The 26,299-nt window shown below is 40.8% G+C and overlaps 1 protein-coding gene across 4 annotated transcripts in view; it reads left to right on the top strand.

Moving 5' to 3' along the window:
- GRIA3 (glutamate ionotropic receptor AMPA type subunit 3) overlaps positions 1-26,299 on the top strand; it is a 140,878-nt gene that overhangs the window by 59,221 nt on the left and 55,358 nt on the right. For all 4 annotated transcript variants that reach the window (XR_008483914.1, XM_054289959.1, XM_054289958.1 and 1 more), the window contains exons 4-7: positions 3,104-3,291; positions 19,415-19,468; positions 20,931-21,092; positions 24,828-24,995. Coding sequence is in view for 3 of the 4 variants with exons in the window: in XM_054289959.1 (XP_054145934.1) it covers positions 3,104-3,291; positions 19,415-19,468; positions 20,931-21,092; positions 24,828-24,995 (572 nt within the window). In the remaining variant the exon portion in view is untranslated. The remainder of the gene's footprint in view (positions 1-3,103; positions 3,292-19,414; positions 19,469-20,930; positions 21,093-24,827; positions 24,996-26,299) is intronic.

Genomic DNA, 26,299 nt, shown 5'->3' with positions numbered 1-26,299 from the left:
GACAAAGACTTTGGACCGGAGGTAGTTGCCATGGCTGGCTGTTGCCTTCTCCCTTAGGGGGAACAAGAGGAGAGCTACCTGTGAGAGTTCTGCACCTCAGGGGGGCTGAGGGATGAGCATTCATGTGTCCCCTGAGGGCAGGGTTGTGGACAAGCACCATGTGCAGGCCTGGTCAGTGACAGTGCACACAGCATGGGAAGTCATTTCCCTGTCCATTACCCAGGCAGTGCTCCCAGAGTGGCACAGCTTGCATTGTTATGCTAGAAAGAAAAGTTCACATTGCAAGATAAAATGGTCCTTTTAGTTAAACAATCATACTGCTTATGTAACAGCTCTTTTAATGGTAAAGTACAGCTGGAGCCTGGAACATGTTGTTTACAGAAATTCCAGATAAGGGAAATGATGTAAAATGCAGTAAATGGTGCTGGAAGCATTAGACATGGGGAGAGACCTGAGACTGGAGCAGTGAGGATGCAGGTGGCACCTTCCCGTGAGAGCAGGAGGTTTGAGCTAAGCTTTAGTAAACCAGGAGAATGGGCTCTGTAAAAGTCACCAGAGGACTGGTCTAAGGAGCTGCTGCAGGAAGGGCACATGGTTCTTCTCAAAGCGAGGATGGGAGAGGGCCCAAGAGAGAGGAGCTGGCACAGCACAGACGGCACCCATAGGGAGGATTTCCAGAACTGGTAAGGGTAGAGGGGACTATGATGGTGAAGATTTGATGTGACAAGGAGAAAGAGGAGGAAGAGAAGACAGAAATTACAAAGCTCTGGAACTTTTCGGTCTTAGTTTACTGTAATTGTATTTTCATGCATAGGAGAAAGGCTGCTGAGTAATCTTGTACTTTCTTGAAATGGCAACCACTGACTAATACACATATATACAAAAATACACATATACTCACCCACACAAACATGCAATTGCACAAAATTACGAAAATTGCCCAACTTTCTCCTGAGATATTCAAGGTTTGACAAAGAAAATTCTGACTCAGTGTTAGCTGAAACTGGGATGCAATGGCATCTTCACTCCAGCATATTCATTTTCCTTCTTTCCTTGAGATAATTTACGAGCTTTGTATGTGTCATTAGCAAAAAACAGAGCTACGGATATGTTTGAAGTGTCAGTTTTTCATAATATTTTCAACTAATTTGTTCAATCTGAAGTAAAAAAAAACGACTTATGGACTGTTGTTGTTTACAGCAAGCTCAAGGTTCATATTTAGATGTTATGTGAATGATGAAATAAAGTTGTAAATATTTATTACTGACTGAAATAATGTATTTTCAAAAGCACATCTTTGTACACAAAGCATTTGTAAATCCCCATTAGTGGTATTTATGCTTCCACATAAAAATTCCTCATTTGCAGCCAACTAAGTATCTTAGGCTTAGATCATCCTGGTACATGTAATGCAATCACAATGCTGTCACAGACATCAGAACCATTTTTGTAAAATATGATGTTAAGGAAGACTGAGTTCATTGTGCTATACATATGTAAATGCCTCTCTTTCAGTAGTCTCAGAGGAAAGAAGATGCCAGAAAGAATTCTCAACCAGCGTACATATTAATTGTCACCACCTTTCACGGGATAGTAAAGTGCAGTCATACAAAGAAAAGCATTAAGAATCAAGGAGGCTGCACAGGGAAAGTGAGGGCATTTGAGTGAGACCTAAGGAAGTCACACGGTAAATTATGATAATCTAATTGTAATCCAGAAAAAATCATTCTTCCCTTGTTTGTGTCTGTGATGAGGTAATGGTGCAGCTCCTCTGGCTTCACACAGCCACTACAAATTTACAGCAGGCTGTGGAAAATCAGGCTGCAGCACAAGTTCTTTGTTATTGTTGTACCTCTGCAAGGATGTCCGAGTTCAGAATAGCTGTTGGTGTAATTTGCAGCAGCGAACATGTTGTTCCTCTGTAGCTCAAACTCCTTTCAGTTTCAGAGAACTGGTTATCACAGAGCACAATTAAGTGGTTGTTGATCCTGTATGTTTACGTGGTTGTGTGTAAGCTTTTCAAAACTGGCCGTGGATAAGAAATCCACAGTATGACTAAATAATTGGACTGATATTTTTGCAAATAAATGATCTGGACAGAAACAGCACTCATGGATATGCTTCAGTACAATAGAACTCTACTGAAAACCACTAGGTGTGTTTGAAGTAGAATGACCTCTGCCTTTGATTGGCATCTGCTCAGAATTGAAACAATTAGAACTCTGCACAAAATTAAATTTTCTGAATGAAAACAGGTTCCCAGCTACATATTAAAATAAAGGGATGCAAATCAATATCTGATGATTTCTACATAAGCATGACTTGACAGAGATTGTCTTTAGTTCCACCACTTTTCACTCAGGCACTTGTCTTGGGTTCTGCCTTTCTCCGAGGCACGGCTGTTCACAAGAAATTGAAATGCTGCTTGCCGCTGTAATTTCCCACTGTGTAGTCCTTGGTTGTTCTGTGCTGCTTCTCTCCTGTGTAGAGGATGCTAACTGAGTTGGTATTACCTTAATGAACACATTGAAAGTGGGGTTAATGCTGCTAGACTCCATATTTAAAAACAGTTTTTGAAATCAGAGTGAGTGTCAGTGAAGTACTCTCCTATGGCTGTGGCTCCAATGACTGGTACAATGACTTAATTGACATTCTTGTGCAGTGCTTGGATCCCTGCCAGTTAATGACCCATTGCTGCAGTCTGCACAGGCAAATCACCCCTTTTGTCCTGCTCCTCAGGCTGATGGACCTCTGCCCAAGTAATGGCTGCAGGCTCCTATTCTCAGCTGGCACAGACCCCAGCATGACCATAAACATCCCTGAAAGGATCATAATATGGTATATTGGACAGATTCTGCTAGGCCTTGCAGTGATATACCACCAAGATGTTCTGCTGAAGTTGGTGACTTTGCCAGTGGCATAGCTGAAAGGAGAAACTGGTCCCTACACTGTTGTTTTCTCAAGCAGTGAAGCACTTGCAGGCTCTCAGCTAGTCTGTGTCCCTTTAGATGATGCAAGTTTTTGTGAACCCTTTGTCAAACATTCAAAATAGCTTTTATTTTTGTTCTGCTTTTAAATGGTTGTATTGTCTCTTCCCCCACAGGATTTTCCATTCTTCAGGCAATTATGGAAGCAGCAGTACAGAACAACTGGCAAGTGACAGCCAGATCTGTAGGAAGCATAAAAGATGTTCAAGAGTTCAGAAGAATTATAGAGGAGATGGACAGACGGCAAGAAAAAAGATACTTAATTGACTGTGAAGTAGACAGAATCAACACCATTTTGGAACAGGTATCTGCTCTTCGGAAATTGTGATCTCTCTGTGACAGACATCATCAATATTTCTAGAACTGCTTATTTTTAGGGATTATTAAGTATCCTTTGATATGTGAATCCCAACAACTGGCCAGTTACCTAGTAAAATTAAAATGTCACACTGATGCTCATAGTTGGTGGCAGCACTTACATGTAATCTACCAGGAAACATCACTGTGATATTTTTTCCCAAATGTTAATAATGAATATTTTTTAAGTAGATAAGGAACCTAGAACCTCAGCTGCCCCAGTAATGTTACTGGAATCAAGGCTACTTGTAATGATTGCAAGACAGGTGCAGTTTTTTTAAGTGGAACATGAAACTAGAAATAAAAAGCCAGTCAAGTATCACAGAATCATCTGAAAGAATTCCCAGAAGGAAATCCTGCTAATGAAAAATTCAGCTGGTAGTCCAGACAATTCATTAGTACATTTTGGTACATAAAGTCCTCCCCTCTGCACAGCCAGTGCTGTTGATGGGCTTAAATTGTGGGTGATGTAGTCTAAGCACCTTTGTGGGGCAAGATGCATCTGGAGCGAGTATTTCGCACTTGCATGGCTTTCCCAGAGATTGCTTTGCCCCAGAGGAATGGCCAAACCCTCTGGCTATCCCAGGGTATTGCCCACTCTGCCTGTGTCCCTGGCTGTGCAGTGCAATGTGCTTGAAGAGGTGCAGTAACAGATACATATTGTCAGAAGCAGACACAGGACAGTTCCCTGCTGCCTGGGCTCACAGTAAAGCTGGTGCTGGTGTGGCACCAAATCCATGCTGCTTGGTTACTCACAGGCATGTGGGAATTCACTTGCACTAAGACTGAAAAACCCTCTGATTACGGCCACCTTGTAAATTTAACTGTGGGTTCATAGTATGGAATAGATCAATAACATTTAAATTTCATGAAGCATTAGCATGTCTCTTGGAAATTTTGTATTGTAAACTAGCAACAAGCTGACCTCAGTGCCATAAACCCTGGGAAACATGAAAAATATATTCACTGTGTTCCTTCTCAAAATGTTCAGTTCCTGTCAGGCCTTGAGGAGTATCACAGAGGGTCAGGCTGTGGGGACAGCCAGGTGCCACAGCTGCTACTTACAGAGCAAGGAAGGAGGTGCTCAAGGGAACAGGGCACAAGCTGTGCTGGCCCCTAACTCTGACAACTGCTGTGGTTGTGATGCTAATACACAGCATTGCATTTTAAGCTGTATTTTTAGGCAATATGGTAAGTGCTGTCTTTAAGGGAATTCATACTGAAAAGTGTAAGAAACTTCTCCTTTTTTTTTGGTTGCTCATGTTCTTGGAAAAGATGGAAAACACCATACCTACTCACAGCCCACTCTTTTGAAAATGCTGCAGGAGAGCACTCCTGAGCCAAGCTTAAAGAGCTCTGTGGGCCCTCTCTCAGCTGAGATGAGAAGCAGGCCTTTTGTTTGATCTGACTTCATTTACATTTGTTCTCATTTTTTCTTATATTGTCCAAGTAAGAGAAAAATAAGCCAAACCACTTCAGTGCCTACAAGGAAAGCTGTATACCAAGCACACCATGTAGCAAAAAAACTGATGACTCTTCTGCTACTATTCTAAATTCAACTCTCGTGAAGTTTAAATTTCGTTAAATGTATGATTTGGTCTTCTCTCAGTGTGATTAGCATAGGTTAAGTAAAAATTTGCTGCTGGGGTCCCCAGGTTTCCCCAAACTCTACAGTACATGCTGGTACCCCCAATGCTAAAAATATCTTCTGTCAACAATTTCCAGAGGTTTTTAATTGGATACTGAAAAGCAGTGACTTCAGTTTCTGCAGGGAAAGTCAGTAATGGTGGATGGACCCTAGGTTGATGGCTGAACAATTATTGTTTGTAAGCTTTTCCTTCCATCTCCTCTGCTTACCCTGTTATCTTCTCATAAAGTAGTTAAAAGTTTTCACAAACATGTGTCATATTTAAATCCATCCATCCAGTTTGCTCAAGGGAATGGAGAGTTGTCTTTTTTTCAGCCAAGTGTGTTTGCTGATAGCATAATATTGAGGGGACAGATAAGTCTGGATTTGCATATTTCAAATCTAGCGTTTTATTGCAGTTTAAAAAGTCAATTCGGTGCTATGTGTGGAGTTTAGGAAGGCTGCTCAGCTGAGAAGCAGTAACATCTGAGCCTGGTACCACTTGCTGATGCACATTTGCAGATGGGTTTGTTTTTCCCAGTGAGAACAAAAGGAAGCCAAGACACCCTACCTGTCTGAGCTGCTGTGTCAGAGCACTGAGGGACAAACTGTGTCCCTTTGGGGGCTGGTACAGCCTGCCTCTACCCAGCTGCCTCTCCATGCCTGTCCCTTTTTTGGCCTCCTAGGAGCAGAAATCCAAAGGTCAACCCTCCCATTAGCTTCTGGGAGCGCTGCCTGCCCCCAGAGAGGGGGTTTATGTGGCTACTGTGTGGCACCTGCTATTTCACTCTGAGTCAGCAGCAGCACTTGCCAGTGACCCTGGATTTCAGAGGCTTAAATAGAACTTATTCAAGAAGAAAAGTCATAGCAGAAATAAACAGACTGTAAACCACTAAACAGTCTACACACGCACTGAGTTTGCTATCAGACTTTTGGGCTCTTGGCCAGCCCATTCAGCAAGCTTGTCAGTGCTCTGCTCCAGGAGCCATGTATCATGGCTTTGTGTTAGTGCTTGGATTCAGTGAGAGTGACCTCTTTTCCTGCATCAGGCTGGTCAGTGTGTGCACTTCTCTTCCTTTGATCCTTTTTTCAACCAGTTCAGGGTATATATCTCTTTCAAAAATTCAGGCTCATCCAAGTTCAATTACATATCTGGGGATTTTCTTCTGAGACTTCAGGTCATTCTGGAATATTCTGTACCTTCCTCCAGTGAGTCAGTGACCTTGAGTATTCTGTATGCCTTTAGTATATGGCACATGTGTGTACGTCCCTTCATTTCCAAGGCCTGTCATATGAAGTATTTCTCTTCTCAGGGCTGTCTGGTACCTGATCTTCCCAGCTGTGAATATAAGGTCAGGGAAAGAGGGAACCTCAGCTCCTACTCTGCCTGAGTAACCTGTTTTGTGCCAAATTTCATACTGTAGGCTGATTTGTTTCCATTCCCCATTCAGAAGATTTTGTGATGAGATTGTATTTTGTCCTGGAGGTGGATACCCTGCCCAAACCTCTTCAGCTGTAGAATAGGGGAAAGCAGAGAAATCAGTAGTTATTCTGTAAATTGCCATCTGTTTGTTCACCTGCCCTGTAGTTCTATAACCACTGAGCATGTGGATCTGTATCCCCCTTGCACAACAAAACTATATCCAATTCAATCATCTACTGGCCTCTCAGGCACACAGATAGCAACACTTATATCATGCAAAATTCATAAGCTCCCCACACTTCTTGTCCCTTGATGCTAAAATATTCTGTATTTCTTCACAGATAGATATAAAATTTTGTTCTCATAAACAGAAGAACATTTTCTTCTGAGAGCTAACAGTAAGCCTTAGCCTGCTCAACCATGTATTTAGAGAAATGTTTTTGAGTTAAGAAATATGTTTTTCTTATTCCCAGGATAATAAGCTGTATTTCAGAGCAGAGTGGCTTTATGTCCACTTAGAAGAAAATCTCCTGAGGGCAAACGAGGAGGAAGAAACTCCATTCAGAATCAAAATGGTGAAACTTTACAAAAGACCTGTTTATTCCAGAGCCTGCATGCTTTTATCAAAAGGATGCTATCTCCAAACTTAGTCATGAAGGTTAGGCTCCAAGGCAGTGTCTGTATTAAGTGAAGGCATCTCACAAAGCAAAAGCAATATTACAGTAGAGAATGCAGTCCCCAAAGTTTTACAATGACAGCCAGTCAAAGACAACTTAAAGTGACGCCTCTCTGGGATTAAGAAGGGTAATCTGATTGCCTGAACTCTGTCCTGTGCTCACGCTGACTGACCACCTTCTAGTCTGAAATTCTGTGATTGGGATGGAGGTGTGCAGGTTTTCAGTACAGCCCCAGCTGCATCTCCCTGCAGAGCTGCTCAGATCTCAGAGTGAGCTCACTGCACAGCAGCTCTCACATCTAGGGTGTCATAAGAATTAACACAGAACTGCAGTATTGGGTTGATGAACAATCATTAAAAATAACAATAGTGAAAACTGTAATTGAAAAAATTCAAGACCACTGTCATGTAAACTTCCTGCTTTATGTGTTCCATTATAAACAGATGGTCTGGGCGGGTTTGCCTGTGTTCTCCATGACAATTTAAAATACAATTGCCTACAAATCCAGAGGGTCACTTGAAGCAAAGCTATGAGTAGCTTCAGCTGCTGCTTTGCTTTTGAAGCCCAGCAATGCCATGTCCTCTGAAGGCACTGCACTGCTTGGAGCAGCCCCTCCAGAGCAGTGTGCCTGTCACCTTCTCCAGGGCTCAGGGCCACAGCTGTGTCACAGGCTGATTTTATCCTCTGTCTGGAGCTGTGGGGTTCAGCTGAGGCTCCAAGAGAGTATCTGCTTTGTAGACTGTTGTGTAACATCACGCTGAAACTGGTACAGTTCATTTTTACATTTCCAATGAACTAGAAACTTAAAATTTAGGACATTTCTTCATTAGGTACCCATGAGTATTGTTGAAACCAGGATGTAAAGGAGAATGAAAGGTCACTTCTTTCCCTTCACACCCAGCGAGTTTCAGCAGCTCCTAAGTCCGTGTGGGCACATGGGGAGGAAAGGGGAATTGCTTAGGTCAGGCACCCTCAGGAGGTGGCCAGCAGAAGAGTAAGAATGGTATAAGTCAAAAGTGACAGCTGTATCTGTCTTAAAGGGCCTGCTCCTGTCAGCAGAAACTCATAAAGGGCAGGAGATGAATTGCTAAAGCAGAGGGAGTAACATCTTGGGTTAATTGCCCCACACACAGCACATTTCACACATACCTGAGGAAAGAATTTCTAGCTTGTAAAAAGGAATGTCTCTCCAAAGCCATCATCCAGATTTCATAAAACAAGCCAGGTTCTAAATGACAGGAATTTATCAGAGCATTATTAGTCATCCTGCAGAATGATTGAAGTAATGGCACACAAAGCTTAAAAGTGTTCAAAAGACATTAAAGCACAGTTTTAAATGTATCTGATGTGTAGTAATAATAATTAATCCAGAAACATCTCACTGTGAATGTGGAAGTTTGCTGCCAAGCAACTATTGTTTCTTGTGCCAGTGGTATATGAACCCGAAGTCACCATTAGTTTGTATTTTTCTGTGATTGTAGCAGTTGCTCATTTTATGTTTTATGATAATTTATGGGATATTAATGTGCACACCGATGCACAAACATGCGTCTGCTTTTAATGCTTTGCCTATTTTTACCACAATATTTGTAGTATTCTGTTATGCTGTTACAGTCATACTTACCTGGCAACCTCCGCATTGCCATTGAATGTACAGAGAACCAAAATCTTTGTTTAGTTGTGCAGTTGCAAGTACAGAGTCAACCACTATCCTGAAGATGATTTGTAAATTGATATCACTGTGCTCATACAGAGATTGTATTTGTTTTGAACTTCAGTTAATAGGTAGCTGTAAAAGCTCAAATTGCTGCACAGCTCACCTTTCTATGCAGCTTTTCATGCACAGAAATGGTGCATGTGTTTGCCCTGAGCCCTCTGAGGGTCCCACTCACTGCTGAGCCTGTGTCCACACTGTGTGAGCTGCTCAGGTTGTTACCCCTTGTGGACCCTCAGAGGTCCTGAGGGCCATTGGCCCTCACCTTTCCCAGCTGTTGCATTTGGTGAGCTTTGGGAGCAGATGGACTCATGGGTGATTCTTGTGCCATACCTGAACTGGAGGACGGGATTTGGTCTTTAATTAGTTCTACAGATATTTTTCAAAAACAGCATTCACAAGAAGCATTTTTAAGACACAGTATTTGAGGGAAAGGGAGAGCTGGCTATAATTTGTTCAACATGTGATTCCCCAAGTTTTTGTCTTTCCCTATTTGTACATCTCTCCATCTCTAATAGCGTTGAGAATCTTTGTCACCTCTTCTAAGCTCCTGACTGATTTTCAAGCCACTCACTCAGTCATCTCCTCCAGGCTTTAAAAATCAGTTTGTACATAAGTTGCTTTGTTTCAGTCCTGGCATTTAAATGTAGTTCTTTCTCCTTATACATAAAGGATAAGCCCTTTCATCTTAGCAGACATTACCTTAATTTCTGCATCTGTCTCTCAAATAGTTTAATGCTTGAAACTCTGCTTCTAACCAAAGCCTTTCCTTAATTAGTTTCCAAGGCAACCAACCATCTTGGCGACAATTCAGATGAACCAACTGCAGGGAGAGGAAGGAAACACAGTATCAAAATGAATAGTAATAGCACAGTACCACTGTGCAAACAGGCCTTGTACATCACCAGAGACAGCACGATAGTTCTGGTGTCTCATCAGTTCATTTACAAGGAAAGAAGTAAAAGGAAAGCTGCACAAGAGTGTATGTCTTTTGTTCACAGCTCACTAAGCTGGGATTAATGGCGTCAGTGCGATATGGGTCACGTATCTGGGGGAGGAGGAGAGACACTGGGGCTTTCCAGGGCCCCTCGTGGACCAAGGTGTTCCCAAGTGTATCTCATATGGAGCACAGTTACAGTGCAGTTCAGATTTTCAGAATGAGGGCCACTCCCCTGGGCTTTTTGAGCCCATGTGCTGGTGGTGCAGTCTGGAACACCCTGGGAGTTCATAGCTACAGTCTTGTGGGGAGACATCCCCAGAAGTGAGCTCCAGGGCTGGGCTGGGCTGTGGTTGCTGCAGGCTCCAGCTGGGTTTGGGTCAGGCATTCTATGGCAGAGCACATCCCAGTCCAGCCTCTCACTGCTGGAATTGTGCATTCATATGCGATTCCTGTCTCTTGTCCCCTCTTAGCTGTGCAATTCCACCTGCCTCTGGGGAGCAGATTTAAGACATCAGGGGGAGCTTGGATTATTTTTATAGAGAATCAGGCCCTATCAATCAACTCAACTCAAATACAAACTTACCCCACAGAATCCAGCCAGTGAGCTGGAAAGCAGTGTAATAATTTTAGAGAAAACTAATGTTCCATGGCTTAAAAAAGCCCATGTTACTAAATTAAATTTGTTCGTGTCACACCATAGGCATACATGCAGAGGTATAATGGTGAATGTATTATTGGAAGCTCTGTCTTCCAAAATGTGTAATAAATAAAATTATCAACAATATACATAGACACTTTAAAAATACCTTAATTATCTTCTATCCTGGGAAAATGCATGTAAAGAATCAGAAAAGAAGAATATTGCTGTATTTATGTTACCTCATATGAGTAAAACAGGCGGCCCTGCTGCATAAAAATCTAGTAAAAATAAATTAACCCTTTATAATCTTTTTCAGTTCATGATTTATGCACCAAGTTATATGGGAATACTGCAGAGTGCTGCTAATAGTGAAGCAGAATAAACCTTTCAGACTCTTTGAAAGCATTGAAAAAAGCAAATTGAGTGCAATTCCAGTCACAGTAAAATGCTATTTATAATAAAAAATAAGAAAAAGTAACCTTGTCTTTCCTAGAGGAGATTGCACTATTTTTTCTAAATTTTGTAGGGCATTTGAAAAAGAAAGGAAATGCTTAAAAAGGGGGGAAAAAAAGAATGGCTACTATTCAGTATTTTTGGTCTGCTTGAAAGCAGTGCTCTGCAGTACAGAACCCCTTCCAAAAAATTCTCGTGTGAGCACTGGGACTGAATTACTGCGACACTTCTGGGTTATATCCAAATAATAGTTTGAAGTGATCCTGACATGCAGTAATAGTTTATATAAGCAGAATTCTTTTTCCAAGGACTCTTGTCCAATTCCAGGGAATAACACTGGGATTTTACTCTGACATGCTGATGGGAAGTACAGAGAAAATGAGAAATGTGTGTGTTTTTGAAATGAAAACTGTATGACTCAGTTTACCTAATTTCTTCCATTCTTCCCCCAGTGAATATAGATCCTTTTATATTTTGAGCAGCTAAGACTGAAGAAGTTATGCTGTGGGATATGAAAAGAAGAAATGAGCATTGTTTATGTGTGTCTGTGATTGCAAGGGTGTTGGATGTACAGTTTCATGGAACTGAAAGCCACAAGGGACAGTTGGGTGTCTCGTGTGCCACAGGGTTTGGGCACACGGTCCAAAGGGCACTAAAGAGCTGCCTATTAGTGATGTGGATGCACCATTAAATTGTGGGACAGTGCTGGCTTCTGCTGAAGGTTTGGACAACTGAGAATAAATGTAATATTACTATTATTAGCAATCTTTGTGAAAGTGACTTGAGGTGTTGTGAAATTTAGGGAGGCACACTAAGCTACAAGTCAGCTTTGGTAGTGGTGGTTTTGATCTACCTGACATGGACTTGTGGGTCTGCAAGAGCTGCTGTGGAGCGAGGGGGCAGCAAAAGGAAAGAGAGGGCATGGGAAGCTGGAAATGGGGATGGTGAGACCATGTTACACGGGACTGGAGCTGACTGCACTATAAATTGAAGAAAATGTAACTAGGAGTGTTGCTCGGAAAGCAACTTATCTGTGATTTCTGTGAGATATAAAGCCTCCATGGGAAATTTTAGGTGAAATTTAAATTTCAGAAGAACCTCGGATTTTACAGAGGCTTGAAAAAGTACTGGTACTTCCTTGAATGGTAAATCATCTTTCATGATCATTTCTCAAAAAATATACTAGGACAGCATAGATAATTTAAATATTATCTCCTTAAAATTACCTGTGTGTGAAAACCACTGCTGCAGAGTAGCATATGTAATAACTCATTTGCTTCCCATAAATACAGCTGCAAAAAAACTCCTCCAGAACACAACTGGATTTTTAGTTCATTACCCTTACTTAAGAATCTAAAGAATTCATTATTTAAAAATTTTATGACACATCTCTTCAAAGAAGCTGTCTGGGAACAAGTATCTTTTCGTGAAGGTATCTTGGCAAAATGATGGGGAGAGGTATCAGCAATTTTGAGTATACTTCTTATATAGCACAAAAAAATTTTGTTTTGGTTGTAACAGCCCTTTGTATGTGATCATGTTTTTAGTGAACTAGCTTCAAGTAATGAAAGGTAGTTTAAGTTTTGATTATTTTTGACATGAAGGTCTTTGTACTGAAGGATGTGAATTGTGAAGACAGTTGCAATCCTGAGAGATATAACACTGGTTTTGTCTGTCTGAACAAAGAAGAAATTTTGATAGAAAGTTTATTTCATGAATTTTATTCTGTTTAAGAGTAAATAATTGTGATTATGAATGGCAGTTACCAGAGATCATAAAACTCTTCATCTCTGTGTGCTCTGATCCAATGTTTTGCAGTCCAATATGTCCTTTAACAATAATTGTGCCAACAGATCAATTAATGTGACAATATTGCTAAGTCATATCAAGGAAAATGAGTTTAAGAAAATTTTTTCAGGGCACAGAAGATTTTGTCAGCACAATGAAAGAAATTAGGGGAAAGTATCATGCCCTCAGAACCAATGTTGCAGTTCGTACTTTTTTTCTGAAATAATTTCTAATGTAACCTTTCATGCACAAATTAAATGTGCATAAAATGTGTTCCACAACACAGTCTTCAATCAGCAAATGTCAGATTAGTTATGGGAAAAGAAGTTGTAGCCATATGGAGGGAGAATGAAGCACCACACATCTTTCAGATGTTGCATTTCATTACCCTCCAAGGACTAACATGTACAACCATCATCTCTCTGGAGATGGCCTAAAAGCAGAATTTCACTCTTGATGTGACTATCATGAAGGAGAGAGGCAAGGCAAGGAAGGACACAAGAAGGGGGCCAGAGGGGGAAAACCTAATGAAGTGCTTCAGAGGCATCATTTCCCTGCTTCCTCCAAGCACATCTTTGTCCTCTCCTTCCAGGAGATTCCGGTTCTCTAGGAGAGGATCTCCCGTGAGAGATTCGCTGCGGAACAGCCAAAAGCTGTTTGAAGAATCTTTTATATGCCCAAACAAATGATATTGATATTGTGCTGTAGAGAAAAGTGAGGATTTGGTTATAAAATGTAGTCACAAATGTATAAGGTGGCAGTAGCATGGAAGCGAAATTCTTAGGTCCACGTACTGCACAAAAATACAAAATACATCAATTGGGACTGTGTGGATTTGTGACATTCTCTAAAGGGCAGGAAGGCTCTGAAATGGTGGATGAATTAATCTCAAATATATATTCAGTTATTTTTTATCTGCAACAAATAATATGTGTGTGGGATCTTCATCTTAATATTTAACACATTCTTCATTTAATATTTAACTCAAATTTAATATAGTACTCATTCTTCATATAAATGAAATCATTGTTTACTGCATATTTTACAGCATCACTATCCCTGGTGGCCAGATTCCTGTCCCATTAATACCAAGTGAAGAGATAAATTGCCTTCCCCGGGTTTGCACTACAGTTACAGTCACAAGGTTTTGACCCTTTGTGTGAGGGAAGCAGCTCCTGCAGAATGTGAAAATGGTTTTGTCTCTGCAGAATTAAAGGCAGGGCAGGCACCACTTGTTTGGCAGTGACAGACCACCAGCAGCTGAGATGTATCTTTTGTCCCCATGAGATTGTGGTTCCTGTGGAACCTCATATGTTGGCACTGGTGGTGTTGATGTGATAGAGTCAAAATCATGACTCAAAAAAGCCCTTTTTTATAAATATACTGAGAGAAGATTGGACCTTTTCTAGTGTTTATAATCCTCAAAGGGAATTTGGTCTTCCTTCAGAGGCTTCTGTGTAAATTGGAAAATAGGTGAGTGGGCTCTGCCAGCTTACAGTAAAATTGAGCTACTGGGGTTACAAGGGATCTTATTTTTACTGTGGTATCTGGTTAGATAGAGGAAAGTCCTGTTCCCACAAGAGAAGTTTTGGTTTTTGTTCTCCTCCTGTTTTTCCTACTCCTGTCAGGAAAGTTTATGTGACAAGGGGTGACCTGTGCAGAGCAAACACAGTGAGGAATGATGATTTACTACTGTCCATTGCTCACATGGTCACTGACACTCTAGGGGTGACTCCTGCATTGCTGTTTGTAGTGCACTGAGGCAGAGAGCTGCAGTGCCGTGGCTGCAGACCCCATGGGCAGCTCCCCCAGTGCAGGAAGGGGCTGCAGGAGTGGGCAGCAGGCCAAGGAGAGGACTCTGCAGTTCCTCCTTTTGCTGAGGGGCAGGAACAGAGCTGAGATGCAGAACTGGCAGATGGCACTCAAGAGAGGTTAAACATCTTGCTAACATGCTGACAACTTCTTGGGCCTTGCCTTCAGTTTCTATTAAACTAACTGGATGGTCACCCTGATACTCTGTTCCTCTCCTTTCTTCATTTTGTCCTGAAGACAAATGAGCTGGTTCAGTAGGGTGCTGCATCACCAGGCACAGCTTTTCAGTCATTCAGTCAATGTAAGCAGGAGCTGCTCAGGTGTGAGAGAAGATTCAAGTAACTCCATCCTCAGAACATAAATGCTTTCAATAGGGCTAGGAGCTAGAAAACACCTGACCTGCTAGCCAGGTGAGAAGACAGTGTGCTCCACAACAATTTGGGCTTGCCAGACTGTTGGTGCTATGCTTGATATCCCTCTGTTCCCATGAAGTGCAATCAACACTGAGAGCTCATCCCGATGATGCTGTTGAAATTTTTTTATCCCTGAGTCCATTTATCAGTTTTGCTTGTTTGCTGTGGGAAAGAAAGAGTTGTGTGATCACTTCTGACATTTGCTCACTGCTTTGAAGGCAAAGGTGTCATAATTATATTTCTATAGTAAGGTGTAAAGGCACATTACTGTCTAAACAGGGATAGCTAAGTTCTCCTGTCCTCAGAAATGTGCACTTGAAAAACAGTAGATTCTTTTTTAAGTGTAGACTTTTTGTGACAATGGAACCCAAATTAACGTATAAATAGTCTCAACAAAAACACTTTTTAACTCTGATCTTGTGGGAAATTTCATTTTGCTTACTGCTGTCTTACTAAAACAGAGGAAAGAAGAGCTCTAGAGTTTACACTGCCTCATTGTTCCCAGATATGGTGAAAATGGAAAGACACAGCAGGTCAGATCTCTCCCTGTCATTCCATTAAAGTGGCATATTTCTGCCACTTGTCAGGTATGAAAAGCACAGTAAAAATTTTCAGACCTTCTTTGTGGCAATACTGCCTGTCAGCATCAGTATTTTATGTTATGGAAGGATCTAATAGACTCATAAAATATTGTGGTTTCAAGCTGTAGATGAGGTAATCTGTACTTTTGTGATCTAGTTTTTTGATTTCTTTTCTCATTTGTAAATAAAGGATAATATGTGCTTTGGTCTCACATTCTGGTCAGACTAAACTGACCAGATTCTGTGGATTCAAGTGTAAGAAAGATATGCTCCTTACAGGTAACAATTGGACATGGTAGTTTTCCTTTCAGTGCTGCCAAATTCATGATAGCTCCTTCTCTCAGTAAAAGTGCAAGTGTATCCTCTTAGCTTGTATTTTTCAATGCCTTTTTGAAATTAAAACCCACAGAGGCAGGAAGGTGGATTTAAAAATGACTGAACTGCTGGGCTTAGAGGGTTGTGATCAGCAGCACAGAGGCCAGCTGGAGGTTAGTTACTATTTGGGGTACCCTGAGGGTACTGGGGCTAATCCTGTTTAGCCTGTCTCTGAGGGATCTGAAGCTTGTGGGATGGAGTGCAGTCTCAGCAAGTTTGCAGATGGTACCAAAATAAGAGGAGTGATACACTACACCAAGTGGTTGTGCTACAATACTTGACAGGCCGATGAAGTGAGAAGAATGGAACCTCACAAAGGGAAGTGCAAAGCCCTGCACCTGAAAAAGAACAACCCCATGCACCAGTACAGACTGGGTAGAGGCTTCCTGGCTGGAAAGCAGCTCTGCAGAGAAGGATCTTGGGCTCCTGGCAGTCGAGCTGACCACAAGCCAGCCCTGTACTGTCACAGCAAAGGCCAGCAGCATCCTGGGCTGCACTGGATTAGCATGGTCAGCAGGTCACTACAGGGGACCCTTCCCTTTTACTCTGCAGTGGTGAGGCTGCATCTGAAGAGCTGTGACAATTCTGAGCTCACCAGTGCAGCAAAAACATGGGTGTCCTCATGAGAGAATTGCCACTATTGCTTTAGAAATACTACAGTGGTTCATACCAACTTAATATTAGCCAGTTAATAGCTTTAGTGCTATTTTCCAAAACTTTAGGAAAAATCTGAAAAGGCAAAAAATTTGTAGTTGTTATTTGTTATAATGATGACTGATGCAGTGGAAACAAAATTGTCTTTATGCTTGCATTTAAAAAATAACTCCCCTAGGCAGAAGGAAAAGTAAAATTGCCAATGGTGATTTAATTTGCCAATCAGGCATATAGGTCTGTACTACAAGTAAGCCTGCTGCTGACCAGCAGATTTTACTTTTATTTTGAAAGTAGATACATTTTAGCTATGCTCCCTCTGGATGTTCTCTTAATTAATTGGGAATATCCAAAGAGTTAATTAAAAATACAAAGTTTATTTGATTCTATATCAAACCTGACATTATGATCTTTTTATCTACAAAGCAAGAATCATGTGGGATCAGAAATCTGAATTATTCATTATGGTTTCCAGCTATTTTTTTCTCTTCTCCTTTGTTCAGTGTAAAATCTTATAAGCTTTTCTTTCAGTCAAGGTGAAAGCAATATTAAGTCTTGGAAGTCAAACTTGCGAAAGACATGTAGCTCTGTGAAATCCTTGCCCTGTAGTCCTGGCTTTCTATTCACCACCACTATTCAATATCCCACTTTCTGTATAAGCTTCACAATATATCAGCAGTTGATGAGATTTATTTGTTATACTCCTGTTATGCTGTTATACTTCTGTTTTCCTTCTTCATAAAAAAGCTTTATCCATCACTTGGCTCCCCTGGGAGTAACACATGTCTGTGATTGTTTCTGCTGGGCTTGCTAATCCAGCAGCTCCCTTCAACATGCTGGACAGTTGGTGCAGGGTGGAAAGTGAGGGAGGAGGAGAGTTGTACTTGTTAAGATTTAGGACAGCTGTGTAGTGTGTTGTGAATTTTAAACACATTGTTAAGATCCAGTTCAATAGTTATGAGCCAATGTGGTCGGTTGTATGAATAGAAATGCTGTCAGGTCACTTCTGAAAGATGCTTTATGAATTACAGCTTGGCTGTAGTATGTTGGACCTCTCAAAGGTTTAATAAACAGAGTCATTTTGAAGACATGACAACAGATGAGATGAAAGTTGATTCTGATCTATGCTAATGAGTCCTACATTTCCTATTTGCAGTGTTGCTCCTGAGGCCTGTAGCACTTGCATGTATGTTTTTCTTACAGCCTCTGACTTCATCTGTGGTGATATTTTTCTCTTAAATAAACACATTTCTGCATAGAAACGTAAAAGCTTTCTTATCTGTTGTTAAGGTTAAAGCCACAATTGTTGTTCTTAAGTTTTTTGTCTCTAACCTGCCTTTAAGGTGAAATTAAAATGTACAGAGAATTCAGTATGCAAATAGCATGCACACCAGATGATCTGAAGGAAGCCTGCACATTTCCACAGAAAACAAATGTGAGTGTAGGAAAGCAGATGCTTTCTACCAACAGAGTGTACATACAGTTCTCAAGAGGACCTGAACAACAATTAAATGTGAATTTAAAGGAAATGACATCTATTAAGGACAATACTACCCAAAGAGGCAATTGGGAACTTAATAATTTAATCAAGAACTTGAGCAGGCTCAGCAGTATATCTAAAGTCAGTGACTCAAATGTCATCTGTTTTTAGCAAAGACGTTAAATGGTTATGTTTTCTTTCAAAATGTGGTGTTTGGAGTGTGTTTCTCTGATCATGGAGTAACTTTGTAAGGTTATGTATAGATTTTCAGATGGTTCATCAAAAAGCATCATCTGTTTGCTTGAGCTGCTTGTAGGACATACACTGCAAGAATAATTGTTTATTATTATGTTTGCTGGTTTTAACCCAGCAGTCCTGGGTGGAATGGATTATGTCCTGACATGCATTTAACCATCGCAATTAAAAATTAAATTCATATTGGTGGATGTTGTTCCATTTGATGGCTGTGGGACTGGATGGATGTTTCTGAGGTTATAATCTGAAGGTAAGGGCACAGTTTTGCACAAGTCGCATTGCTGGTGAGCCAGGTGCCCTCTGTGTAGACATGGGAAGTGTTTGTTTTCCTTCCTTCTGCAAAAGCACAGGATTCCTGGAGTGGGGGAGCACACAGGATGGCAGAGTTCAGGCTTGCCAGACAGTGCTGCCTCCACTGCTCCCCGTTACCCTCAGAGAATCCAGCTGCTGAGTTCATCCTGCTGCCCTCTTGTCCCTCAGCAATTCCATTTAATGACTGTTTGTACAGGGAGATGTCCAAGTGAGGTCAGCCAGGGCAGGAGATGTTGCTTAGTGGAATGTGCAACATAACATTTAGTGGCAATTTTGACAAAACACTGTAAGGTCAGATGTATCCATTTAGATGCACCAGAAATTACAGGTTTTCAGGCCTTTTGGAACCTGTCAAAAAGCAATGAAGGTCACTGCTTATAACTTTGGGAATTTAACTTTAGACATTCATACATGAAAAGGCTTGGCTGGGATTCTTGTAGGGAACTCCCTGTACACCTTGGAGTCTGCCCAGCCCTGCTGTGCTGGTACAGGTTAACAAACACAGTGACAGGCTGGGCTGTGTCCTGCACCTCTCCTACACTCCACAAACAAGGAACAAAGTAAACAGGAGTTTACTTTGGGTAGATACAGTGTTACTTCATTTCAGAGCAGAAATACTTGAACTGATAACTAAAATTGACCTGGTCAGCAGGGAGGACACTGACCACAAGAGTGAATTTGCTGGGTAAGGTCATCTCTGCAAGCAGAATCTTCCCAGCCTTGTGAGTTACTCTTTGTTGTACTGTACCCATGTGTTTGAAAAACATAAAGGACTATATCTTGTCTGTAATGCCACAGATCTGCAATATTTGCGCTGCCCATGGACTGAACATAGAATTTTATCAAAATGTTCATTCTCTATCTCTTTTCCACTAATTAAGAGTCATCTTCTTCCAGCTGAATAATCTGTAATGTTTTTCTCCACACAGGTTGTAATCCTTGGAAAACACTCTAGAGGCTATCACTACATGTTAGCTAACCTGGTAAGAACTTTTCTTCATAGAAAGTATAGCTGCATTTTAGAGGGTAAAATCTTCTGTTCAGGTTGTGGAAACTTTAATCAGGAAGTGGAAATGCATGGATGAGTACTTGGATTTTGAGAAATTGCTTCAGTAAATACTATAACTGGTATGTCATCTCTACTCAGTTTCTTATGTCAGAAAATGTCATGTCCTCTACTAATTTTAAAGTACTGTATATTTTCCAGTAATTTCTATCCTCATAAATTAGATGTTTCTGTCCTCATAAATTGTGACTGTAATTTTCTAGAAACATAATTTGAATTTAAGCACTCTAGGAAAAATAATTGTAGCATGTTTCTGTATAAGTGATAAAAAGCTGAAAATTAGAACAATTCTATCAAGTAAACCACCAAGGCTGTTTAGCCTTTCTTTTATATTTTAGAGTGTAGGGTTGTGCCTGTGTATGTGCTGATCTACCAGGAAGAGGCTATACATTTCTGTCTGTATCAGAGCTTCTTCTGGAGAATAGGATTGACTTTCAGGGATGTTTGTGATGCTTTTGAAACACCATCTACTTAAATTCCTTACAAAAATTCTTGTATTGTAATTCATCCTGCAGAAAGACTCATTTTTAGGTTCTGTGCCTACTGGAAGTAGAAAAATGTGAGTTTTTCCAAAACTCTCACTTTCTAGTTGGCAATCCTAATTACTCAGAGATACTCTGTATCCTTGTTTTGGTGTGATTAAAGCAGAAAAGACAAATTTTCAAATATCCTTATTTAGTATAAGTACTGTATGACTTTAAGATGCATCATTTTGCATTATAAGAAGCAGACATGGTCTCACTGATTAGCTCGTGCATAGAAATACAGATGTTCTTATTCTGGGTTGCCTTTTAGCATGTGTAACCATTGACATTCAAATAAACATGACTGCAATCAAGTCATACTAATCAAAAAGACTCCAATTTACTGCCTCAGGTATAAATAACAACAGAGTGGGAGAGAATCATCCCGTTCTGCTTGCACGTGACATGCTGAGTGGTGCTGTGATGGAGAACTGCCTGGCAAGAGATGGAGTGGTTTTCTTTCCCAGCCCTGAACCTTTGCAGTCACCTTGCTGTACAAATGGGATTTGAGGTCCTTGACCAGTTTGCACCATGATTAGGACAAAAGAGGAAATGGTACTTCAAGTTCCCCTGCTGTTTTCTTTCTGACTGGCAAATATTACCTACCACGTTGCCACAACCCAAAAGGGAAGTTTTCTATTGCAACAAACAAGAAGATGTTTTAAATTCTACTCTATGCCACTATCAAAATCCTAATTGTGATAGTAGTTGTCTCCTTGGTGGAATATTTTTAGCTAAGAAGAGGGACATTAGGCAGTATCCTTTGTGCTGCACTTGTAGCAGGTAAAACTGAACCAAAGGGAAGTGACTTTGGATGACAGTGACTCTTTTTTTTTTCTACATGTGTCCTACCAGGGTTTCACAGACATTGTTCTGGAGAAAGTAATGCATGGAGGTGCCAACATAACTGGATTCCAGATTGTTAATAATGAAAATCCAATGGTTCAACAGTTTCTACAGCGCTGGATGAGGCTTGATGAAAGGGAATTCCCTGAAGCCAAAAACTCACCATTAAAGGTATTTATTGTAACCTATCAGTGATGGACCTGATATGCTTTTAACAATTCTTTGGGAGTTTGTAACCTCAGATGATATGTGCATGATTATGATATAGATCCCTGATGAGAATATGTCACAACAGTCACTGCCTTTCCAGAAGAAAGAGGCAGAAGCTGTTACACCAAGTGCCCCCCATGGTGGGAGCTCCTCAGAAGAAAATCCTGTCACTGTGCAGTGGATATAAAAACTTCTAATGTGAATCTCTTGAGTTAGTCTTGGGCTGAATATAAGGGCTAGTGAGGTTAGATTTTAGATGCGAAATGTGGATTACTAGTCCATTTTAATGGTAACAGAGAATTTCATATGCAAAATGAAGTAGCTTTGGATTCACTAAGGAGCCACTGCTGCCTCCTAGTCACTGCTGGTAGTTACCCTCATAATCTAAGCCTCTGTTTTGCACCACTGTCCTTTACTTAAACACTCTGGCTATTAAAACTGGAACCAATACAATTTTTCAAAAATTTTTTGGATGAAAGTCCCAGGTTCACCAAAACTGTCACAGATTAGAGGAAGTAAATGCACCAGTTATTAGGAAACCTGCAACCTGTTACTATCTCACCCAGATTTTGTTCTGCCTCAGCATCTTTCATAGAGGAGGATGCTATTCACTGTCCTGTGAAGGAATGCATCAGGGAAACTGTGTCTAGGCACAGAAGTCATAAAATCTTCTAGGAGCACTGCATATTAGTAATGTTCCTTCTTTCTTGTCTTCTTTTGGTGGAATCTGTTCTTTTTCACTGCTATGCATAGATGAATGAAACCTGGGTATGGTAGTATACAGACTGATTTCTCAGGGCAGCCAATCCGCTTGCCCTGACAAGACAGTTCACGTTTTGGTGTTTGATTTGGCAAGGACACATGCAAATTGATGGAACAGATTTGGAATTGAAAATTACTTTGATAAACTGGAGTAATGTCTCAGTATGAGTAAGACAAAGTTCAGGAAAGCATTAAAATACTAGATAAGAAGGAAAAATCTACTCCAGTTCCATGCATGGGGGGCAGCAGGGTGGGCAGTAGCTCTGGGCTGGGATCCAGACAGAAAAGGAGCTGCTTACAAGGGTCTGCTCCTTCTGGCAGTGCCATTCATTAATGACTCATGCCATTTGGAGATACTGTTCCTGGCATCATGACATTTCTGTGAGGGAGGAAAATTTTCTTAATCCCATGCCTTTCTGGCATTTCAGAGGAAGCAGAGGAAGGCAAACAGAGGCCCACAAAAACCGGATTAGTGTATTGTTGCCTGTGGATTAGAACTTAGTCCTGCTTTCTAAAGCTTTCTAGCAGTGATGCAGAAGTGAAGATAAGTATCATACTAATCTTAAAAGCTCTGAAATATACAAAGTTAACCTGAGATGATTTTATTCCACTTGAAAGCAATTTACCTTGAGGAAAAAATTATTCTTCCTCCTTAAAAAAGAATCTTAAGTATATGGTAGAAACACAAAGATTACATTACCTTTCCACAAATGTGCAGCTCATTATAGAAATGTGCACAGTATTTGTCAATCAGACAAAAAGCATACTTAAGAATTGATGTACAATATTTTTGATTAGGAAATAAAATTGCCTAGAGATTAAAGTCCTGATGTTTAATTTATTCTGCATTTTATCAGCCTTTCCCTTCTTTCTCTCTTTTTTCTCTTTGCATGCTCATGCATTTATAAGTAGAATTCAAATAAAGTAGAAAATTAGATAGCTCTCTTGGCATGACTTGGAAGGGACTGCATTAAGGTTATGACAATTGACGCAGTCTGCTGAAAAAATTATCAATGTGTAAGTTTTATGTAGTGCTAGATTGGACAGCTAATACAAGACTTTTTTTTTAATACAGGAACAAATACATTAAAATTACTGTCCAGTTCTGTATTATTGTGTGGATTGTGGCGTATATAACCTTTGTTAACTTTCTAAAAGAGGAGAGAGTGATTATTACAAAGCATCACAGGGAGAGGTAAAGGTGGGCAGGATCAGAAGAGTGCCTGTGCTGTACAGAGCAGGAACCACCACCCACTCCCAGTGAGTTTAAGCTGCTGTCATTTAAAGCTCAGTGAAATGTCTGCTCTATCACCTTCTTCACAGCCCTACCTTTGCACTCTTTTTTATGACACAATTCTCTTGATCTGCACATGCAGACACTCCTTGTTCTGTGCCGAGTTCCTATGGCTTGGTATCAAACTGAAGAACTTGCAGTAAGATAATACTGAGTGTTAAGAAATGCAGAACCTCCAATTGTGCTATCCTGCCCTACAGGATAGAATTAATTTCTGAGTATAATAAATCTTTTCCATAAAGAGTGTAGCTGAATAAGCAGCTGAAACTTGGATTTCTGACTTTCTAACTCACGCATGGGCAGCAGGTCTTGTGGCCTGAACTGCAGCACGAGGTTCCTTGGGTGGCAGGATCTCTAGACAGCCAAAAGAAGGGCAGGTGCACCTTCCATTCTTCATTTCTTCCTTTGTTCTCTTACAAATGATGTGGAGGTATTGAGGTTCATTTACAAGGGACTTGAAATCTGCTCTTACAGAGTGAGCATGTTCAATTGCTCCCAGTAGGTCCATGCAGAAAGGGTCTCCTCTACACAGAACCTGGAATTACAGGTGTGCTGTAATGCCGGTGGAACCCAGGGATGTCAAATACAAAAAAAACCTCCCTCTTTGATGACATTTTCTAGGTGATGCTAAATTTATAGCACTGGGGGTGTCACCAGATAACATGCAACAAGCAGTGAATGGAGTTGACAGCAACAGGAATATGTAAGTTAAGTCGTCTGGGGGTTTTGTTCCAGAGCTGCTGCTCCTCAGAGTTTCCCACCCTCTGCAGATTTATCATGGAGTGAGGGAAGGCAGATGGTGAATTACCAAGGTGATGTAATTCCTAAAGTGTATTTTGTGATTACTTGCTTGTATAGCTGTTTTCTAAGAAAAGTAATCTTATCTATTCCTTGCCACAGATGCTACCTAATCAGGACTGTGATCCAAACAGAAATGATTTATGTTAACTTCAAGTCAAAGCTCTCTTGGCAATCTTGTTAAAAACAAAAAAACTACCTAATGCAAAAACTCAAATATGAGCTTTCCTTTGGTATCAGTATGGTCCAGCATGGAACTGCAGACATTTGTAGTAAGCTCATCTAGATGAGCAAGTTTCCAATTAAATTGAAATTTTATGCAGCTGTGAACTGGTATTGTTATTTTGCTGCTATATGCTATACAGAATGAAAATATTTTTAATTTGTTAATTGAAATAGGTGGAATTGTTACAAAGCACCAGCTGAAGGACAGAGAGCAAGCAAAGGGTCCACAGTCCACAGTTGATAAGATCTCTTGGGGTCAAATTTGGTTTTCAAAGTGCAATTCATCTCTCTAGCTTTCTGGAGACAGGAATACCTCCAATTTTTCCAGCCCCTGTAGTGATCTAAATTATTTTAAAGAAGGTTCAAATCCATGTACTGATAAAAAGAAACTCCCTATATGTCAGTGTGAATTTGGCTCACTGGATAATTTTGGGTCCCTGGAATTTTTGTTTGATGTAGCCTTGCACCTCATCTCTGAACAGTGACAGCAGATCAGTCACCAGCCCTGAACAGCAAGCCTGATTCTCCTGTTCTAACAAAGAGGAGGACTTGATGTGATACCTGGGGCAATTCTAAAATTGCAGTTTGTTGCTGTATTTTCTTTGTGTCAATTGCAGTACACGTCTGCACTGACCCACGATGCAGTGCTGGTGATAGCTGAGGCTTTCCGGTACCTCCGAAGGCAGCGTGTGGATGTCTCCAGGAGAGGCAGTGCTGGGGACTGCCTGGCTAACCCTGCAGTGCCATGGAGCCAAGGAATTGATATAGAAAGAGCACTGAAAATGGTAAGGGCAAACATAACAGCTAAAGAGCAATTCTGTAGTGCTTGTGTCCTGCTCTATGAGCACAGAGCTTCTGTGCTCACACAAACAGCTGCAGCTCCTCAGGGGGAGCCAAGTAAAAACAAAGTTAATGAGGAACTTCAAAGGATGGATCAAATATATTCAATAGAGGGCAAGGTGTAACATGCTAGCTCTCAAAACTTTGGCCAAAATCCCTGTGGTACTGATGCAGCAGCTGCCTGATTGTGCCCACCAGAGCACCTACAATTCCCCAGCTCCCCTGTAACACCCCAGCTCCCCAGGAGAGTAAGCATGAGCCATTTTGCAATCAAACACACGTTGGGGGTTTCTAAAGTCAGGGTGAGCCTGCAAATCTGACTAACAGAACTAGACTGGGTCTTTGGTACATGTGTTGTTAATCTTACAGGGATAGATTTGTTAAATGAATGTGTGCAGTTTTGATAATTTGCCAGCAAAAATTCAACTCAGATTGGTTTAAAAAAGTGGAGAAATTGTTGTTGGCCATATTAGTACTGGTAGATCTCAGCACCGTCCTGAACTGAGGAACAGTTTTGCCTCCAACCAGTTCTGATTCCTGGCATAACTTCACATTTAGCCAGATTACCTTCTACATGGCCAGATTTTATATCCTTAACACTAGTTATGGCATGGGATCCACCTCACTTATGTCTCTAATATTGTTGATTTTTAAACTCTTTTTAGTCTGCTATTTGCTTTAAAGCAAGTGACTACAGGAAAAACCGGATAATGTTTTTGTAGATACAAAAGACAAGATTGCTGCTTTTAATCTGGCTCAAGTAACTCTCAAACAAACCTGTTAGCATTGATTATATTAGACAGACAGATCTGGACACTTATAAATAGTCACTCTGCAATTGCCTCCACACGCTGCCATGAAAAGTGTTTGAGTCCTGGCAAGCCTTCCTGCCTCAGTGCAGCCAGGTTTTGCAAAGTGCTGAGTTTTCCCACCAAAGAGAAATAAATTAAATTTGAAGCTAAAGGGTGTCCAGTGCAGGAAGCTCATATATCAATGGGCATCACGATGGAGCGAGTGGAACAAGCTCTGTGAGACACCCAGTCACTGCTGTGCTACGGTAGCCAGACAGCTTCCAGTAAATGCCAGAGGCAGGCACAGCAACTCACATCTGGATGCAACTTATATGTCAACTACCCTACAAATACATTTGCTCAGTCCACAGTTGATAAGACCTCTTAGGGTCAAATTTGGTTTTCAAAGTGCAATTCATCTCTCTAGCTTTCTAGAGACAGGAATACTTCTGATTTTT

This window comes from Melozone crissalis, unplaced genomic scaffold, assembly GCF_028551555.1.
Source record: "Melozone crissalis strain CALT ecotype California unplaced genomic scaffold, PUWL_Pcris_2 ptg000068l_1, whole genome shotgun sequence".
NCBI lineage: Eukaryota > Metazoa > Chordata > Aves > Passeriformes > Passerellidae > Melozone > Melozone crissalis.
Note: the sequence above shows the minus strand (reverse complement) of the source record. Positions and strands in the feature narration are given on the sequence as shown.